The 20740-nt window shown below is 42.7% G+C and overlaps 1 protein-coding gene across 2 annotated transcripts; it reads left to right on the top strand.

The window, feature by feature from the left end:
• The first annotated feature begins 5600 nt into the window (after positions 1-5600).
• Scgb2b20 (secretoglobin, family 2B, member 20) lies at positions 5601-7577 on the top strand. 2 transcript variants are annotated; one of them, NM_001009952.2, is made up of 3 exons: positions 5601-5680; positions 6146-6327; positions 7320-7577. In NM_001009952.2, exons 1-3 carry the CDS (start codon positions 5620-5622, stop codon positions 7413-7415), a joined length of 339 nt encoding a protein of 112 aa, NP_001009952.2. In that variant the 5' UTR covers positions 5601-5619; the 3' UTR covers positions 7416-7577. The 2 variants fall into 2 exon arrangements, with proteins under 2 accessions (NP_001009952.2, XP_006540231.1); XM_006540168.3 differs by having other exon boundaries at positions 5620-5680; positions 6146-6252; positions 7320-7564.
• The last annotated feature ends 13163 nt before the right edge of the window (positions 7578-20740 follow it).

Raw genomic sequence — 20740 nt, 5'->3', positions numbered from 1 at the left:
ATTTTCTTATAACTAAGCCAGGACATTGCAGTTCAAATCTACCTGGACCCCTAATTGGTCACTGCCAGACTCTACATTGCTGCTCTAGCTATTCTGACTACTGATCAAAAAACCTGCATGATGGCAATTTTGAATATTCCACAGCTACCCTGTAAAAATTAGAGTCCAATCTCAGCTGGATTCCCAAGCTCTAGAACATTCAGCATCAGTCCATCTGTGCCAGTGTGTCCAGCAGATCTTTGCTATGACAGAATTCCAGATGACCCTTCAACCCACTATACCTGGGCCACAGGGGAGCATCTCCCACTGCACAGGGACATAAGGGGACTGTTGGGAAGGGTGCTAAGAGGCAAGGTTTTGGTAGGGGCCCTGCCCCACCCACCTTGGAAGCAGACTGCTTAAGCCCATTCACTCAGATAGGGGATACACTGGCCACCCTGGCATTGCCATTTTAGGCTTCATGAAAGGGTACTTTTGACCGCTCATTTGTCCTTCTTTAGGAAGTGTGGGCTGAACAAACACCAATGGAGGACGCTGAAGACAGCAGAGCAAAGCCTGAGGCATACATATAAAGGCTGAAGGGTCAGCAGGATGAGCTGTGAAATAGGCCAAGAGTCTTACTGCTCTATGGTAGCTGAAGCATTTGATGGGGGAAATGCAGGAGAGAGTAGATAGGGTCATGGAATGAAGAGAGGGCAGAGGCAAACTCTGAGGAAGAACACAAGGGATTCAGAAGTCAGGATAATTAGACCCCAAATGCTAGGAAGGGTCTAGGAAGCTGTACAATCTTTGGAGAGTGCATTAGGGCCTGGAGACTCATCTTGGCAGAGTGCCAGAAAGGCTCAGCTTCCTATCCATGCTGTGAAGGATCTGCAGCACAGGTAGGCCTCAGGGTCCCATGCTACTAAGAGGACTGCTCAGGAGAGTATACCAGTGCTGCCTCTACCACCTGCTACCTGTTGGAGTTAGTCCCTTGCTGATGTGTATTCAAATGCTAAGTACTGGACCCCACGGAATGGAATCTCCCAAACTTCCAACTACTTGCCAATCTCTTTAACAAATTCTCACATACACCAGATGTTGCTTAGTAAATTAGTTCACCTAAACTCTGACTATCTAAGAAAATGTGAATGCCAGGCAATGATGGAGAGAAGAGAGATATTCTAGGCTTTTTTTTTCTGGGCTGGGTGTCACAGGTAGGGATCAGAAGGCAAGAGAAGAGGAGAGAGGAAGATTAAGAAGACAGAGAAAGGGGAAGGCAGCATTGGGGCCTGATATCTCAGGAGCACATGACCAGGGTCTGTGCACATGAGTACAGGCTGATGGAGCAGAAATAACCCTGGGCAACACGTTAAGAGCAATTAACATCGGGCCTATGGATTTTATGCAAGTCAAATTATACACAACCTGTCTGATCGAGGTTTACAGCTCATCAAATAATATACAAATCTTTTTTTCTTCTATAGAGGCTAGCTCCAATATATATTTCATTTATAGCCCCTTTCTGCTCCTTGTTGTGAAACATGGTGGGCAGTCAAGAAGCCAAAAACAGCCTGGGAGAGCATCCCCCTACCTGAGCACAATTTTTTTCTTTGTGATTGAGGGGATCACACACAGGTAACTGGGTCACACCTGCATCAACTTCCCATGAGTGGTGACCTCAGGTGAGAAGCACTATGTCTTCATCTCATTGCTTTGGATTTTGCCAGTCAACTGACTGTTCTCTGTACACCTGAACCTGGAATTTACCATTAAACCAGCGTGTTTATTGTTTATAGAGTCTACATTAGATTTTTTCAATAATTTTTCCATAATTGTGACCCAAGTGAGAACCAGGGCCTTCATATGCTCTGCCTTCACTGCCTGAAATGCTTTCCCTTCATCTTCCTGAGAAATTTGTCACCTAAATCCCCAGACTGAATCAATAACAAACATATCAGAGGGAGGGCCAGCTACAGCTTTCACCATGTTGAAGGCAAACACCAAACACCCACATTGAGTCTTTGTCCCCACTGTGCCAAGACAGAGGAATGTATGTTAGGTCTTTGAGAAGGAAGGTAGAGCCTCTGCTCTCAGTCTTCCACAATCCCCTGTTGCCTTTCTACAGTTCACCCTGTGTGCAGATAACACAAGTCCCTGGCTACCTGAAGTTGCCCTATTCTCTACGTTCAAGATTCCAGACCATCAAGCAAGTTAAACTCTTTCCTATATACATGACCAAGTTTGGGTCATTTGTCATAGCAACACAACCTGAATTACAACCCTACAGTCCACATGGATCCCTTGTATATAAGAAGACACCAGACCTTCACCATAGCAAAGGCTCTGAATCCCATTTCCTCTTCTATACCTCCTCTTACTTTGGCTGACTTTTGGTGTTCTTTAGATGTCTGAATGCTCAGTAAGCAAAGCCTTCCTCTCTCCGAGAGTCAACACACATAGGAGGTCTTCACAAATGCTGGTTAGACTGGCCAAAGGGCTATCTCACTTCTCTCAAGTCAATAAACAAGACCCTACTTAAAACACGCAACACTATCTTGTCATATAATGCAGCCTTGGTTTCAAACTACTCTTCCCTCATGCCTATGTTACATTAGTGTTTCTGCTTAAGTAATTTGGTTGGTATTTAATTTTAAAAGTAAAGGTTATCTGTGTTTTGATAAGGCACAATTAAGTAGTTTGTTGTAAAATGTACTTGACTGTCACAATCTGTACAGCACACAGTGACAGAATGAACTTTGCAGAAGACTTAGAGTCCAAAGTCTTTGAATTTTACTGGTTATCTGAGCCAAACAGGATTTACCTCCTGTAACTGTTTGCTGAATTAGGTGCCAAGTACTGAGATCTAATTGTGAGCTTTCTACTCGGTCGACTGGTCTTTGTTTTTATGACCTTGCATGTCCTGAGGGCTGAGATGGCCTGTAGAATGGGCCCACTGGGGGTTTCTCTCTTCTGCTCAGGGTTGGGAATGGAATCAAGGACATCATGTGGTTAAGCAAGTGTTTACTGCCCAGTGACCCGATGCTACTCTGATTTGATCATGGTGTTGTATCACTGTAAAAGTAATCTTAACTAAGACACATGACATTTATGTCTGTATGTACAAAGTGGCCAGGGAAAGACAGTGTGGGCCTTCAATTGCTCTCCACAATGTAGATGTGTATATATACATTACATCTGTGTATTCATACATATATGCATATGTATGTGTTTATTTGACATTTTATTTAGTTTGAATGTATGTGTATGGGGATTGTGCCTGCATGAGTGTCTTATGCAGTACTGAATGCTTTCCCTGTCGAGGTCACAGGGGAGCACTGGATCCTCTGGAACTCAAGTTATAGATGGTTGTTAGCTACCATGTGGGTACTGGGAAGTGATTCTGTGTCCTTTTTATAGCTGAGACCACCTTATATTTTTTGAGACAGGGCCTCTTACTGGAGCTTGCTAATGGCTAGATGGACTGGCCAGTAAGCTCTCTGGTGCTGGAGTTACCAGGGGTAACTTTCTGCCTAGCTGTCCTCACAAGTTCAGAGGGTTGGAAACCATGGATTCAAAACTGTATGCCAAGCAACTACTTTACTTAATGGCCTGTGCCCCAAGCACACACTGCTGCTTTCTTGAGAACATATAGCTCACAGTGAAGGACTGAAGGGGGGTTCTACTCCCGGGAAAAGCATCGATAGATCCTCTGGAATTCTTCTGTGAGATGTAAGAACAATGCCTTTCATCCATGTTCATTTATATGCCACAATACAATTCACAACAGCATGGTTTCATAGGTTATTTCAAAATTCTAGTACAATCCAATATCATGTTGTTTAGTTTTTTTGTTTAAATTGTTTTGTATTTGTCAATTAGGAGCCTATTCATGCTTCTTCATGCCAGGTTCCACAGAAAATTCTAGATGTTTGTTCATGTGTTTGTATACTTGTGTATGTGCCTGTGTATGGACAGTGGTACTAAGATGTGTGTGTGTGTGTGTGTGTGTGTGTGTGTGTGTGTGTGTGTGTGTGTGTTTGTGTGTGTATGTGTGTGCATGTGAAGGTCAGACAACAATTTGGAGGAGTTAATTCTTTTCTTCTACCAGGTGGTTTCTTATATTTGAACTCAGGTGTTCACCTTCAATCACTGCACTTTTAATCACTAAGCTATCTCATCATCCTTCCACACAATTTTTCGAGACAAAGTCTCTTATTGAACATGAGACTCAAATGGAATTAAACATGTATGCCAACACTCTTATGGGTCCTATGGAATTGTACCCTGAACTTTTTGCTTTCACAAGAAGCAATTTGCACACTGAGCTATCTCTTTGGTTGCTCCTGTTTATGTGTGCAGTGCTGTAAGAGAATTGTTGGGCTTTGCACATGCTAAAAAACTATGCTGCCACTGTTGTAGGGAACTAGTGACAAAATGCCAGGTGAGAAGCAAAATTTCTAATCACAGTTTGAAGAGATACAGTCCATCACAGTCAGTTAGGCACAGTGAAGGAACTTGAGATTGTTAGTCACATCTACAATCAAGAAGCAGAAAGGCATGAATGATTCTTCTCAGCTTGTTTACCTCTGTCCACCCTATATGTAACAATATAAATGCTTCCACATAAAAGTCAGTCTATCCACCTCAATTGACCAATCCTAAAAACACCCACTCAGAACTTTGTTTCTATGGCAACATTCAACCCAGTCAGAATGATCATCAAGGTTAGCCATCACACACTGCAAACAGGGTGAGCCTAAATTTAAGACCTGCCTGTCTTAAGAAACATGAACTACCACACAGCTGAAAATCATATCTGTGCTGGAAATGTCTTCCTTAGGGTAAGTATGTTGTTCTGAACTTGAGACAGTCTATACACAGGCCACTTCCTGTGGCCTGTGAACTAGTGTAGTTTACAGGCAGGCAGTTCACAGTAGCTTCAGGTGTTGTGGACAGCAGAGTTCATGTTCAGGGTTGAATAACTCACTCTACCACTCAGTGCTCTCAACACATGGACAATACTGTTCAAAACTCTTTAAGACATGGTTCCTAACAGAGCTGAGAGTGGACAAGGTGAACATGACAACATGAATGAGCAATGTGGAGTGAAGCAGAATTTGTGATACAAAAGCATCATCAGCCCCCAAGGATGTCCACACTGCCAAAGAGCTCTGGACTACCCTGGCTGACTGTCACAGAGAGGTAGATGGTGCCTCCATGTTCTCAGACTTCCAATACAAAGGTCTCAGTAGCTTGGACAATGGGATCAAGAATAGGTAAGGAGTTTGACAAGGAAGCACAGGTGACAAGTAAAACAGGACACAGGTCATTTTGTTCAGCACTTGGTCTGCTTGCAAAGATCAGCTCTAAACCCTCTTTGGCAAAGGTACAAACAACTTCTCTCCAGAAACTGATGACGTCAGCCTGTCTCAGGGTGTTTGTTCTTCAGATTGGGAGGGGCCCCCATGCTGCTCCCTCTATACAAGTTGAAAGGAGATCCACAGGTGCTAGGCACTGGACCAAATGGTGTTTGGAACTCCTGAAGGTATGTTTGCGGATGGGTGTGGCTGGGCTCAGAGCTATAATGATTTATAATAAGGGGTTCTCCTCTGATAGAAGCATTTAGCACTCTTCACCATGAAGGGGACACTTCTTCTGCTGGGCTTGCTGGTGACTGGAGAACTGAGCTTCCAGACAAGTGAGAGTGGTACCCTTGTGCACCCCATCTCAGCCCCATGGAGATATCTAAGTAGGGCCCTGAGTCAGACCTAGGTGTCCTCAGGAGGCCACTGGCAAGGAACTTAAGAAGACAATTGATGCTTTCTGCTCTGAGTTAAAACTGTTGGGTTTGTGGGACATGGATACAGAGGTGTGCTGGTGATGATACTCATGATGAAGGGAACTTAGATGCACAGTTGAAGCTGAGGCAAGTGTTGGGCATATTTGAATGTCAGATACCAAGGTCTGTCCACTCATGGATGTTTTTCTGCTAGATCTGTGTATCTCATGTAAACCATGTTGTTTCTGGGAGGTGAAAGCCTTTGGGAGTGTTTGACTATGAGAAAAGTCAGTTAAGGCATTTGTAGATGCCGCAAGGAACATTGAGCCTCTGCTTTGACCATCCCATTGTCTTTTAATGGTATTTTTCTCTCTGTGTTTGCAGCAGAAGCATGTCTTCCTTTCTTCGAAGGCTATGCAAGTGTTCTCTCAGGAAGTAGGGTGTGGTTGTATCAAGAACTCCAGGCATTCAATGCTACTGCAGAGGAAAAGGTGGCCTTGGAAAAAATTCAGGACTGCTACAGTGAGGAAAGAATAAGAAATATACTTCTGGAACCCAAAATTATGGTAATTTTCTGTGTACCTCCACTCACCCATGCAACAGATGCTGTAAGGCTGTGTATCTGTAATAAATGCAACCATTACTGCATGTCAGCTGTCCTGCAACTGAGAACTGAAACACTTGCCCACCCTAGTACATGTAAAGCAGCATGCCATGTACACAGCCAGCCTGTTCCTTGCACCATCCTGCAGTTCACTCCCACATGCTGGGTAAACATTGGATTCTCACCCATAATAGTAATAGTGGAGACCTTCGATAGCCTCTGCACAGGTTTGATACACCCATCTCTACTTTAAAATGCTTGAAATTCCTCTCCAGTGTCCTTTTTGAAATCTCTCTGGGGTTTATTATTCCTCAGCCATCGATGAATCCCTTTGCTGGGGACATCATCTGTGCTATAACAAAACCTCCCACCACATCTGAAATGCCACCCCCACCCCAGCAAGTGCATACAGTTGCTCACCACTGTTCTCTCTTCTAGTCTCTTGTTTCAAGCATAAATGGATTGCAGAGATGTATATTTTGAACAGTGCAGCTCTCACCCTATTTCCCAAAGTATTTTACTTGAGTATCAGGTCTTGAAAAACCACAGTGCTATCCAAAATGATTTTCCTCTAACAAGTCCACATGGAGGACACATTTCTAACATGGCTACACAGCCAATGTGCCTAGAGAGAGGACTCAGGTGTAGGAGGCATCACCAAATTCATACTCAGCTCTACTGTCCCGCTCTAGACCTAGCCCACATCATACTTTCCAGAACCTTCTCCTCTTCTCCCCTGCTGGCTATAGTGGTTTTCAGGCTTCCTCCTGAAGGGTGTGAGTGGGCTCCAGTTCCCTTGAGGCAGAATTTGTTACTAGAGACCTGAATCACTGCATGAGATTTTCTTCCCTGTGGTTAAGGAGCAGTTTCTTTTTGGGTGGTTGGGGAGCCCTGCTGATGTGTTATACCTTGGCTGTAGCCAACACTGTCCCTCTCTGCCTTTTTGTTTTCCAGGAAGCCATGGTTGCCAGCCCTGAATGCCTGTCATACTATGGTCTTGACAATATAAGATCCATTTTAGACTATATTTCCAAGCTATTAGGAGAATAGATGTTAATGTGTTTTGGGCACCCATCTTTGCAACATGTATGATCCAAGTGCCACCTTGCTGACCTGTCCTTTTTCTCTCCTGAAGTTGGATTCCTGATACTGTTCCTTCATCATTCAGTCTCTTAGACTGATTCTAATAAAAGCTTGCAACTCTGTTCTGTGACCTGTGTCTATGTGCTGAACAAGGTCTTCAGGGAATCCAGGAGATACTAAGAGAAATGATTTGTATAGTCACTGAGAGCAGGGTGACTGCTCCTGGTTAGCCAGGTGATCATGAGAGAGCCTTTCTGGTCTCATTTTTTTTGTTGCTGTGTAGACCAGGCTGGCCTGGAACTCACAGAGATCCATGTGTCTCTTCCTCCCAAGTGCTGAGATTATAGATGTGAGCCCCCATGCTCATTTTACTGGAGCTCTGTGAGACTCTGGAGACTGGGATTTTCTGAGGGAAAATAGCATGTAAGTAGCCACAGGATTCACCAGGTTGTCAGGATAGAAAAGAAGTGGAGAAACACATTCCTCATTCGATGTCTCTGGGCTATATCACAAGACTATGAAATCATTGTGCCCAGTTATAATAGGAGAGTAAAGCAGAGATCACATGTGTGTACTTCTCACATAATCTTGGTCTGATAGTGACATTGATCATTTGGCACAACCTGGCCAATATAGCAGTTTCTAAGACAGTGAAGATTACACTCTGAGACCCTATTTCTAAAACAAAACCAAGGGGCTGAAGAGATGTTTCAGCAGCTAAGAATGCTGGCTGCTCTAACAGAGGTCATAAGTCCAATTCCCAACAACCACATGGAGCATAAAAACCATCTGTGACACACTTCAGCTGTCTCTGAAGACACCAACAGTTTACTCATGTTCATAACATGAATAAATAAATCTTTAATAGAAACTCAGAACTTTATAATATACAAAAAAAAATCAATGGGGAAAGAGATAGGAGTTTATGCCCAACATGAAGAAAGAATGAAGTGTTTGGAAGAAGGTTCAATGGGTAGAGTGCTTCAGTGCATTATTGAGAACCTGAGTTTGACTCCCAGAATCCATTTAAAGCCAGACTTGTTAGCATGAGTCTAGAGTTCTTGTGCTCCTGTTGAGAGTTTGGGTGCTCAGGTAAATTCTCAAATGTTTGTAGACAGGAGACCCTGGCATTCCACAATATCAGAAAACCAGAGGTCTGTACTTAACAATGGCTCAGGATTGTCCTCTGATCTCTACATGCATGCTGTGGTATATGCATACCTGCTCTCCCTTATACACTCAAACACAAAACAGCAATCCAACAGGTAAAAGGGAGAGAGGCCTGGAAATCCATGTAAATTAAAATGATGAACTCCATTTGTTAAAATGGACATACAACATATTAACACGACTCTCATTCTGTATATTAGTGGCAAAATTTGAAAAGACTCATTGAACAGAGAAAGTGCCTGTGAGCAGGCTGAGGGAATGAAAGTCATACAAACAGGACATATTGGTCAGTGTGTAAGACTGGCAAGCATGGAGCCATTGCTCTGTTCATCTGTTTCCTGATGTGACATAACAACACCTATGGCTTCCTAAAGAAGGTTTACTGGTCCTGTGAAAACCAAATGGCCTTCCCAGGGAAAAGCTCTCACAGGCAAACCATTGACTCTGAGAAAACAGAACATCTTCACCTCTTAAGACCCTAGACAGTATTTGTCCAAAATACCATCTCAGGACCAAGCATGGTCCCGAATTTGAAACCTGTTGAGATTATTCAAACCAGTAAATCCAAGAACTGTTTCCTGTGCCCAAAAAGTCCCCAAGAAAAGGGTGATTCATCATCCTCATGTTTTTTTTCTTTTTTTTCATTATATATTTTCCTCAATGACATTTCCAATGCTATCCCAAAAGTCCCCCATACCTTCCCCCCAACTTCCCTACCCACCCATTCTCATTTTTTTTGGCCCTGGCGTTCCCCTGTACTGGGGTTTATAAAGTTTGTGTGTCCGATGGGCCTGTCTTTCCAGTGATGGCCGACTAGACCATCTTTTGATACATATGTAGCTAGAGTCAAGAGCACCGGGGTACTGGTTAGTTCATAATGTTGTTGCACCTACAGGGTTGCAGATCACTTTAGCTCCTTGGATTCTTTCTCTAGCTCCTCCATTGGGGGCCCTGTGATCCATCCAATAGCTGATTGTGAGCATTCACTTATGTGTTTGCTAGGCCCCTGCCTAGTCTCACAAGAGACAGCTATATCTGGGTCCTTTCAGCAAAATCTTGCTAGTGTATGCAGTGGTGTAAGAGTTTGGAAGCTGATTATGGGGTGGATCTCTAGATAAGCCAGTTACTAGATGGTCCATCCTTTTGTCTCAGCTCCAAACTTTGTCTCTGTAACTCCTTCCATGGGTGTTTTGTTCCCAATTCTAAGAAGGGGCACAGTGTCCACACTTTGGTCTTCATTCTTCTAGAGTTTCATGCATTTGGCAAATTGTATCTTATATCTTGGGTATACTAAGTTTTGGGCTAGTATCCACTTATCAATGAGTACATATTGTGTGAGTTCCTTTGTGATTGGGATACCTCGCTCAGGATGATGCCCTCCAGGTCCATCCATTTGCCTAGGAATTTCATAAATTCATTCTTTTAATAGCTGAGTAGTACTCCATTGTGTAAATGTACAACATTTTCTGTATCCATTCCTCTGTTGAGGGGCATCTGGGTTCTTTCCAGCTTCTGGCTATTATAAATAAGGCTGCTATGAACATAGTGGACCATGTGTCCTTCATACTGGTTGGGACATCTTCTGGACATATGCCCAGAAGAGGTATTGCTGGATCATCCGGTAGTAATATATACAATTTTCTAAGGAACCAGCAGACTGACTTCCAGAGTGGTTGTACAAGCTTGGAATCCCACCAACAGTGGAGGAGTGTTCCTCTTTCTCCACATCCTTGCCAGCATCTGCTGTCACCTGAATTTTTGAACTTAGCCATTCTGACTGGTGTGAGGTGGAACTCAGGGTTGTTTTGATTTGCATTTCCCTGATAATTAAGGATGTTGAACATTTTTTCAGGTTCTTCTCTGCCATTCGGTATTCCTCAGTTGAGAATTCTTTGTTCAATTCTGAGCCCCATTTTTAATGGGGTTATTTGATTTTATGGAGTCCACCTTCTTCAGTTCTTTATATATATTGAATATTAGTCCCCTATCTAATTTAGGATAGGTAAAGATCCTTTCCCAATCTGTTGGTGGCCTTTTTGTCTTATTGACAGTGCCTTTTGCCTTGCAGAAGCTTTGCAATTTTATGAGGTCCCATTTGTCTATTCTCGATCTTACAGCACAAGCCATTGCTGTTCTATTCAGGAATTTTTCCTCTATGTCCATATCTTCGAGGCTTTTCCCCACTTTCTCCTCTATAAGTTTCAGTTCTCTGGTATTATGTGAAGTTCCTTGATCCACTTAGATTTGACCTTAGTACAAGGAGATAGGAATGGATCGATTCACATTCTTCTACATGATAACAACCAGTTGTGCCAGCACCATTTGTTGAAAATGCTGTCTTTCTTCCACTGGATGGTTTTAGCTCCCTTGTCGAAGATCTAGTGGCCATAGGTGTGTGGGTTCGTTTCTGGGTCTTCAATTCTATTCCATTGGTCTACTTGTCTGTCACTATACCCGTACCATGCAGTTTTTATCACAATTGCTCTGTAGTAAAGCTTTAGGTCAGGGATGGTGATTCCACCAGAGGTTCTTTTATCCTTGAGAAGAGTTTTTGCTATCCTAGGTTTTTTGTTGTTCCAGATGAATTTGCAAATTGCTCTTTCTAATTCGTTGAAGAATTGAGTTGGAATTTTGATGGGGATTGCATTGAATCTGTAGATTGCTTTTGGCAAGATAGCCATTTTTACAATGTTGATACTGCCAATCCATGAGCATGGGAGATCTTTCCATCTTCTGAGATCTTCTTTAATTTCTTCCTTCAGACACTTGAAGTTTTTATCATTCAGATCTTTCACTTTCTTAGTTAGAGTCACACAAAGATATTTTATATTATTTGTGACTATTGAGAAGGGTGTTGTTTCCCTAATTTCTTTCTCAGCCTGTTTATTCTTTGTGTAGAGAAAGACCATTGACTTGAGTTAATTTTATATCCAGCTAATTCACCGAAGCTGTTTATCAGGTTTAGGAGTTCTCTGGTGGAATTTTTAGGGTCACTGATATATACTATCATATCATCTGCAAAAAGGGATATTTTGACTTCCTCTTTTCCAATTTGTATCCCCTTGATCTCCTATTGTTGTCGAATTGCTCTGGCTAGGACTTCAAGAACAATGTTTAATAGGTATGGAGAGAGTGGACAGCCTTGTCTAGTTCCTGATTTTAGTGGGATTGCTTCAAGCTTCTCACCATTTACTTTGATGTTGGCTACTGGTTTGCTGTAGATTGCTTTTATCATGGTTAGGTATGGCCCTTGAATTCCTGATCTTTCCAAGACTTTTATCATGAATGGGTGTTGGATCTTGTCGAATGCTTTTTCCGCATCTATCGAGATGATCATGTGGTTTTTGTCTTTAATTTTGTTTATATAATGGATTACGTTGATGGATTTCCGAATATTAAACCATCCCTGCATCCCTGGAATAAAACCTACTTGGTCAGGATGGATGATTGCTTTAATGTGTTCTTGGATTCGGTTAGCAAGAATTTTATTGAGGATTTTTGCATCTATATTCATAAGGGAAATTTGTCTGAAGTTCTCTTTTTTTTTTGGATCTTTCTGTGGTTTAGGTATCAGAGTAATTGTGGCTTCATAGAATGAGTTGGGTAGAGTTGCATCTACTTCTATTTTGTGGAATACTTTATGCAGAACTGGAATTAGATCTTCTTTGAAGGTCTGGTAGAACGCTGCACTAAACCCATCTGGTCCTGGGCTTTTTTTGGCTGAGAGACTACTAATGACTGATTCTATTTCTTTAGAGGATATGGGAATGTTTAGATCGTTAAATTGATCCTGATTTAACTTTGGTACCTGGTATCTGTCTAGAAATTTGTCCATTTCATCCAGGTTTTCCAGTTTTGTTGAGTATATCCTTTTGTAGAAGGATCCGATGGTGTTTTGGATTTCTCCAGGATCTGTTGTTATGTCTCCCTTTTCATTTCTGATTTTGTTAAATAGGATGTTGTCCCTGTGCCCTCTACTGAGTCTAGCTAAGGGTTTATCTATCTTGTTGATTTTCTCAAAGAACCAATTCCTCGTTTGGTTAATTCTTTGAATAGTTCTTCTTGTTTCCACTTGGTTGATTTCACCCCGGAGTTTGATTATTTCCTCATGTTTTTCTTTCTCCCACTCAACAATGGTCTGTCTGACATAGCTTTGTATGTCATTCCCTGTGTGCCTTCTCTTTATATATGTAGGTAGTATGTTCCTTCATTGTTGACTTTCTTGTTCCATCATATCTAGAAGATAACGTCTCACATGTAGAAATGAGACATGCATCAATGACAATTATTTTATTCACAAGTTCTTCTGAAAAAGGAAAACAAATCAATGAACACCCTGATAGTCAGTTAAGAAAGGGGTGAAATAAGAGGTCACATTAGAAGCAATGAAGGTGTTCATTATCATGCCTACAGTGATTTATTGGTTTTATACGTTAAATAACATCTACCATGTGGGTCAGTGGTGGAGCAGGCCTTTAATTGAAGCACCTGTGAGGCATAAGCAGAAATATCTCAGAGTTGGTGTACAGCTTGGTCAACAGAGAGTCTTCTATGACAGCCAGGGCTACACATAGTCAACCAGAATCACAATACAAAACCACCAACAACAACATCAACAACAACAAGTCTCTCACATTTTATAATTTATGCACAGTTAGAGGGCACAGCAATTCTGCTTACCCAAAGTTTAATAAAAGAAATGCTCTAGTACAAAAGAAATTATTTTTAAAACCATCACAAAAGTCTGATTTCTTCTATATGTTATAAATCCAGAGTTTGGCCAATGCCTACTTCTAGACTTTGGAAGAGACCGGAGCATAACATCATGAACAGTAATGACTGACTTTGAGTTCCAGGTTAACAGACTATCATCTCTTTCTTCTTTCTTCACTTTCTGCTCTGTGTAACCAGAAACATTTGAATATTTCCCTCGAAGGAAATAACCAGAGAAGTCTGTAGACTGCCTGTGTGCCCTCATCTCTCACAGCACAGTACTAAGAGCCTTCTGTTGCAGTAAATCTCCATCCCAAATATGCCTAGGCAATGAAAACACAACACAATTAATATGAATACATGCTGTGTGCCTAGATTGGGCAGATCTACTACTACACTACCATCTTCCACATCAAGTGTCCCTATATAACTTGTGATTTCACCAAGCCATTTGCTTCTGCTCCTCTTCTTCTTCCTCCTACTCTGCACCTTCTTCCTCTTCCTTTTTATCCTTCTTTCTCTTCCCCCACCTTCTGCTCCACCTTCCCTTTATCTTCCCAATCATCAGCTCTTGTTTATTTTACAAATTAAGATGGGAAGCAAAAATACAGGTAGTCATCTAAGTGCTGACTCTGTCCTTCTTCCAAACCCCTCACAGGAGAAAAGAATTAACATCAAATATAATTAGACCCAGGGCTATCCATAACAGCCTTCTTGGGTTTGCAGCCCTCAATATTTACTAATTAAACATCATGTTTGGCTATATTTGTGGCAACTTGTAATGTGCTTATTCTACACCTGATATCCTTGAAGGATTATAATGAAGTCCTACATGCTAGGCTTTGAATACTATGCGACATGACATATACCAGTTCCCAGGTGTTTGAAAGCTTCAGTCCCAAGGACTAGTAGTGATAAACCTCTTGAAAGGGATTTATGCAGATTACAAGACCAACATGGCTAATGACCCCTCTCACATATCTGTCCCCCATAGCTTATATCTCCATGTTTATGTCAACATATGGATGATGGCTATATCACAAAGGCCACTATGGCAGTCATTTCTGCTGCCAGGCATTAAGCTGTCTCTATAGCTCACACATTCCATGAACTTCAAGATCTTACTCCAAAGTAAATCTTCTCCCATCGAAGGAGGGAGAGCCAGTAGCTCAAGGTCTCCTTCAGTGTGAGCTCTTTAATATATGAAGAGGATGATTTTTTGATGGTTTATATATGCTTGGACCAGGGAGTGGCACTATTAGTAGGTACGGTTCTGTTGGAGTAGGTGTGTTCTTGTTGGAGTAGGTGTGTCACTGTGGGTATGGGCTTTAAGAATGTCATCCTAGCTGCCTTGAAGAAAGTATTGTGGTAGCAGACTTTAGATGAAGGTGTAGAACTCTCAGCAACTCCTGCACCATGTCTGCCTGAATGCTGCCATGTTCCTACTTTGATGATAATGGATTGAACTTCTGAACCTATAAGTCAGCCCCAATTCAGTGCTGTCTTTATAAGACGTGCCTTGGTTATGGTGTCTGTTCACAGCTGTAAGACCCTAACTAAGACACTTTTAAAACAGACATGGGTGCGATGTGGAGATGGAGCAGAGACTGTGGGAATCACCAACCAATTATGGGTCAAATTTGAAATCAATCCCATGGGCAAGTATCAGTCACTCGCATTATTAATGATATTCTAATCTGCTTTCAGACACGAGTCTAGTACAGCTGTCCTCTGAGAAGCTCCAAATAGCATCTGATTCAGACAGATGCAGTCACCCACAGCAAAAGAGTGGATGCTGCTTGGGTACTTCTATAGAAGAGGGGGAGAGTATGCTGGGAAGGTACAGAATTGTAAACTCATTGAGTTAGCACAGATGAGAAAATAAATACTTTTTCTAAATTGCCAAATATAATGGACTGGACATTATAGGTATGTCATACCTTATGATTTTCATAATTGTCATAATGTTATTCAATTTATATCTATGAGAAGGAGTCATTTATTGGACAAAAAAGGGGAATTTTGAGGTTTTGTCTTGCTGTCTGTTGTAATACTAAAGGTAGAATCCCCATCCACCCAAGAATTGGAGTCTGCATGTAGACCCGTGATTCTCCCCCAAAGTTATTTCTGATTGGTGACCCATGGTATCGTCTCACCAGCAAAACTCAAGCAGGCCACTCAGATCCTTCAGCTGTAAAGCTTTAATACATCTCAAGAGATAAATGACCAGCTTCAGGAGAAGAGACACAGAGAGCAGAAAACCCTTCCCTTTTATAGGCTGCAAAGTACGGTTGGAGATGTGCACCACCCGGACTGGCTGCCCACCTTCAGCCAGATGACACCACGAGAGAGGCAGGGCTCAGGTAATAGAAAGATACCCTGACATTTGCGCACATTTTACTGTGAGCAACGGATGTCAACGCCATCTTGTATTGACGACTGTGGGGGCGGGTCCTCACATCTCCCCCTTTTCTTTTATTTTAGAAACAACAGGCCACCCAGTACTGAGAGTGGAGATAGAGGTCAAATCTCCAGTGTGCATGCATAGGTGCCTTACACAAAACCACCTCCCAGGCCGTCACCCAGAGGGGTCTTGGTCTGCTCCCGTGTCGTTTTTCCTGGGGGAAGTACACTGGACACTCAACCTTCATACAAGATGATATGTCTCCCTAGAATAGGCTCATCTTATGCCGCAGAGCCTTTCTACTGCAGTGCTTCGCTGTACAACTCTCCCAGGCTGCTGAAGCACACTCACTCTATCCCATGCAATGAGACTAGCCTGGTGGGGAGCAAGAGCTGAGTAGCCAGCAACCTATTGCTTAAGCATCTATAATCGTATATCGGGGGAGGCACCATGCTCCAAAGCAACAAGCATCTGGGTTACTACCATCCTGTCCCTACTTGTTTGGGCTTTAAGTTTGCAGATCATCCATAGTAGGAGCAGTACTCCACCTCACACAGCCACTCCAAACAAACCCACCCCCACCCATTCCATGAAGTAGGAGAATGCTGCAGAAATCCAGGTAGAAAATCCTTCCGTCAATGACAGGTCAAGATGTGTCGAATTGACTTGTAAGATGGCGATCCTAAGCTCCCAGAGTGTCTGTTCAAATTCTATGGTCCAATTCTGTAACAAATAACAAGACAAAGCCTTTGACAGGTTAGCTGCTCTTGTAAAATTCTCAAATTGTACTGAGGTGATACAGAGGCTAGGCAGCTTATGTTCACAGCCCAGATGAGCCATTTGCCACAGGATATCCACCTGTTCTTGGACCAGAACGATCTGTTGGTTTACCAACATGATGCCTCCCTATATCTGGGAGTTGGCCGTGGCCTGCCTGTCCAGGGACAATGTCACTCTTGCTGAAAGGTCATTGATGGTTTGTATTGTCTGATCTGTTGCAGACAAGGCAAGGGCCGAAGCAGTGACAGAGGCAGCTATTGCTGCTGTTGCTACCAAGCCAACTACCAGAGATCCTCACAAAGCACAGACTTCCTTTGAGGGAAAAGTTCTATTTCCCATCAGAGCCTGAATTTGCCCATCTAATGGTAAAAAGTCAAGTCCCAGCTACCTATCAGTAGTAAAGAAACGTGGAAACACTTGTGCACTGTGCATGACAGGCATGGTCAGGGGAAAGGTGGACTTAATATCCCAACGCAATTACCCCGATATACTAGGAACCAGTATCTCCAGTAGAAGGGTCAGTATCCATCGTTGTTTCAGTGTTCCCTCTTTTGTCCACATCTTCTGAAGGGGAGATCCTTCGGGTGAGGCGTTCTGGAACCCAAAGAGGATTGTCTTCTTCCTGTGGAAAGACATAGATAACTCCCCTGGATCTTATTAAAATAGGATCCGGGCCTCTCAATTTTCCTGTTAAGACATCTTTCAATTTGATCATTTCACTAGGTCTGTTAGTTCTGAACAGTGATGATCAGGCGCAGTCCGACCTTGTTCATCAAGATTCAAAAAATTAAGAGTAAAGAGTGCCAAGGAGATGGCCACTCTCGGTGTTAAGGGCAGAGCCTCGTCGACTCCGCCTTTCCCATTCCATATATTGTCACATATTAGGGAGTGTAGCCTTTGCTATCATTTGCCAATCTGACAGGGTCATGGCCATATTGGTGAATCTCTCGAACTGAACTAGAGTAAAATTGGCACTGACCCCATAGTTACTGACAGATTCAGCAAGTTCTTTAAGTTGTTTATAGTCCACTGGGGCGTGCATACGCCCCACCTCCCCAGTATCAAAGACTGGAAATGCTACCTGTATCTTTTGTAACTCTTCTGAGGAAAAAAAGAGTTAGCGTTATACCACAATTCATAAAGCGCTGGCTCTGTGGGCACAGTAGCTGGTATGCTACCCTTTTTATTACTTCCTGATTGCGACCAATGGTCAGGGTTATATCTTTGTTCTTCATATTTTGCTGCCTCCTCCTCTAATTCAGCCTCCTCCCTGGGGTCTAAATCTTCGGACCCTGAACTATCAATCTCTAAGGCCTCCAAGTCATGGATAGGATAAAAATTAGTATAAGGCTTTTTCTTAGTAGAGAGCTCAGTTTCACTGCCCTTCTTTCTCTCTCCCTTTCCTTCTGAATCCAGGGGAGGGCCCTTTTACTTAGATATGTCTTTCTTTTTTAGAGCTCCTATTATCTTGCTCCGTTCGGTTTCTGACATACTGTCCTGAACATCTTCTAGTGTTCCCTGTCCCTCCACAATGGCAGGTCGGTAGGTCTCATCCTCTAGACAGTTTTTTATCAGCTTCCAAATTGCCGTGGTGCCCAGGCGTAAGTCTCCCTCTTCATGCTTATGGTCAAGGTCCCTTCCTAGCTTATCCCATGAGGCTACAGTTAGAGACCCCGAACAGGCATACCAGGGAGCAACGCAGTTTTTTATCAGCTTCCAAATTGCCTTGGTGCCCAGGTGTAAGTCTCCCTCTTCATGCTTATGGTCAAGGTCCCTTCCTAGCTTATTCCATGAGGCTACAGTTAGAGACCCCGAACAGGCATACCAGGGAGCAACGCAGTTTTTTATCAGCATCCAAATTGCCTTGGTGCCCAGGCGTAAGTCTCCCTCTTCATGGTTATGGTCAAGGTCCCTTCCTAGCTTATTCCATGAGGCTACAGTTAGAGACCCCGAACAGGCATACCAGGGAGCAACGCGATCCACCTCCTTAACAAAGTTCTGCAGCATATGAGAGGCGACCTGCAGGTCACATTGCTTTAGCACTGCCTGTAACGCTGTGATCACTGACTGTGAGGAGCCCATGATAGATAAGGGCCTGCAGCTGATCTACGCCCGTCTTATGGTACTCCTTAAGTAAAGCGAAAGTAAACAGGGCACTCCACTCCCTTATCTACAGGAGGCTTAAAAAGATACCTCAGTGCTGCTGTTTATCTACATCGGACTGACTACACCTCAAATTTTAGCATCAGCCTCGATGGACCTCAAATTTCAGCACCAGCCTCGAAGGACCTCAAATTTCAGCACCATCCTCAATGGACAGAATAAGAAACAGAATGAGGACCAGGGCAACCAATACTAGAGTTTCTACTGCCCCTTCCTAGGGTGCATCTAGATTAAGACTGAAATCAAAAGGGATAAGAGTTTCACGATCAGACATACCTCTCCGAACTTACCTTTTCCCTGCAGTTCTGAACCCACCCTATCTCCGGGGGTTCTCCTCGATGCCTGCGATGTTAATCCCATGCTTCCGGCACCAGATGACCCATGCTACCGTCTCGCCAGCAAAACTCAAGCAAGCCACTTGGATCCTTTAAAGCTTTAATACATCTTGAGAGATAGATGATCAGCTTCAGGAGAGGTGTCCTAGAGAGCAGAAACTCCTTCCCTTCTATAGGCTCCGAAGTACGGTTTGAGACGTGTACCACCCTGATTGGCTGCCCACCTTCAGCCAGATGATGCCATGAGAGAGTCAGGGCTCAGGTAATGGAAAGATACCCTGATGCCTGCGCACATTTTACTATGAGAAACGGATGTCAGCGTCATCTTATAACTGTGACTGTGAGGGCAGTTCCTCACAGATTGGTAAATAAAGATGCCAACAGCCAATAACTGAGCATAAGAGACAGAGAGGTGGTTTAGGTTTCATGGGATTTGGATTGGAAGAGGACCTATGGGAGAAGAAGATGGTGCAAGGGAAGTAGCCGCCACATCCAAGTTTTGGGTATGGTTTCAATTTTTCCCCAATGTATGAGTAGGAAACTCAAACTCAGTGTCCTCTTAGAGTCCAATAGAGAACATCTTTGCTGACTGACTAACTTAAAACCAATTAAGAAAAATAAATCCGTTTTGTTTTGTAATACTGCTTGCCCCTCATATTTTTGAAAATTAATGTGAAAAAAGGCAATCTGAAAAGAAGTCCAGAAGACATCCTTGTGGAGAGCTCTTAGGACCACTTCTAGAAACTTGGCAGTAACTTTACATTGGACCAGGACAGAAAAGTAGTCTCACATATGTTGATCATACTAATATGACCCTAGAAATAGTGATCTTGGTTTTTTCGTTTATTACCTTACTATTTCCTTAACCTAGAACTTATCTTATTACTTGCATATCATTAAAATGGTATAAAAGCAGACTGGGAAAATATAAACTTACTTCAGCATCAGAATTGGCTACAGTCATGTTATAATGTTGTCTAATTGTCTTTTGTTCTTTTTTGATCATCACTCTCTCCCTGGAGAACCCATTGACTATCTGAGGTGGCTTGGTCATATACTTAGACATAATATAATTCTAAGACACCATGTTCCTCTTTGCTAAGCAATGTCTAGAAACAACTGTTCTGTGGGGACTGGGTCTGCATCTTTTTTAGTTTCCCTTTTTCTTTATTGAGAGAGGGTTTTTTTTGTTTGTTTCTTTGTTTGTTTTTATGTAGCTCAGGCTGTCTTGGAACTCATCACAGACACCTTGATGGCCTCAAAGTCACAGAGATATTCCTTCCTCTCCATAATGGTACTGGGACTAAGGGTTTGTGCCAACACTACCTGCCAGACGCTTTTTTATGTCAAGGTCATGATAACATTGTATGCAGGACATTGATCCTGGCATATTCACTTGAGTTCAGTAGGTTTAGTTGACATTTTGTTTCTATGTTTGTTTGCCTGATATATTTTCATTATTGATTTTCAAAAGATTTTTTTAAGTATATGTTTTTCTAGGTGGTGGTGGTACAAGCCTTTATACCCTGCAATTGGGAGGCAGAGGCAGGCAGATATTTGATGTTGAGGTCATCCTGGTGTACAGAGTGAATTGCAGGACAGACCTCCTTGGTGGCACCAGGAAGTGTCCCTTTGAACAGGAGTCCAGCAACTGGGTTGTTGGCTCCTTTTGTAGACATATTCACCACTCTGGAATAGTAAGGGGTCTGGGCATTCCTGGAACATTT

This window comes from Mus musculus, chromosome 7 (assembly GCF_000001635.26).
Source record: "Mus musculus strain C57BL/6J chromosome 7, GRCm38.p6 C57BL/6J".
Lineage (NCBI taxonomy): Eukaryota > Metazoa > Chordata > Mammalia > Rodentia > Muridae > Mus > Mus musculus.
This window is presented reverse-complemented; position numbering and strand designations above follow the sequence as displayed.

Bases quoted from the DNA above. Each gene is read 5' to 3' on its own strand.
- Scgb2b20 (NM_001009952.2), top strand. From the start codon at position 5,620: ATGAAGGGGACACTTCTTCTGCTGGGCTTGCTGGTGACTGGAGAACTG. The intron at 5,681-6,145 runs GTGAGAGTGGTA...CTGTGTTTGCAG, and splicing joins AGAACTGAGCTTCCAGACAA to CAGAAGCATGTCTTCCTTTC. The intron at 6,328-7,319 runs GTAATTTTCTGT...TTTGTTTTCCAG, and splicing joins TTCTGGAACCCAAAATTATG to GAAGCCATGGTTGCCAGCCC.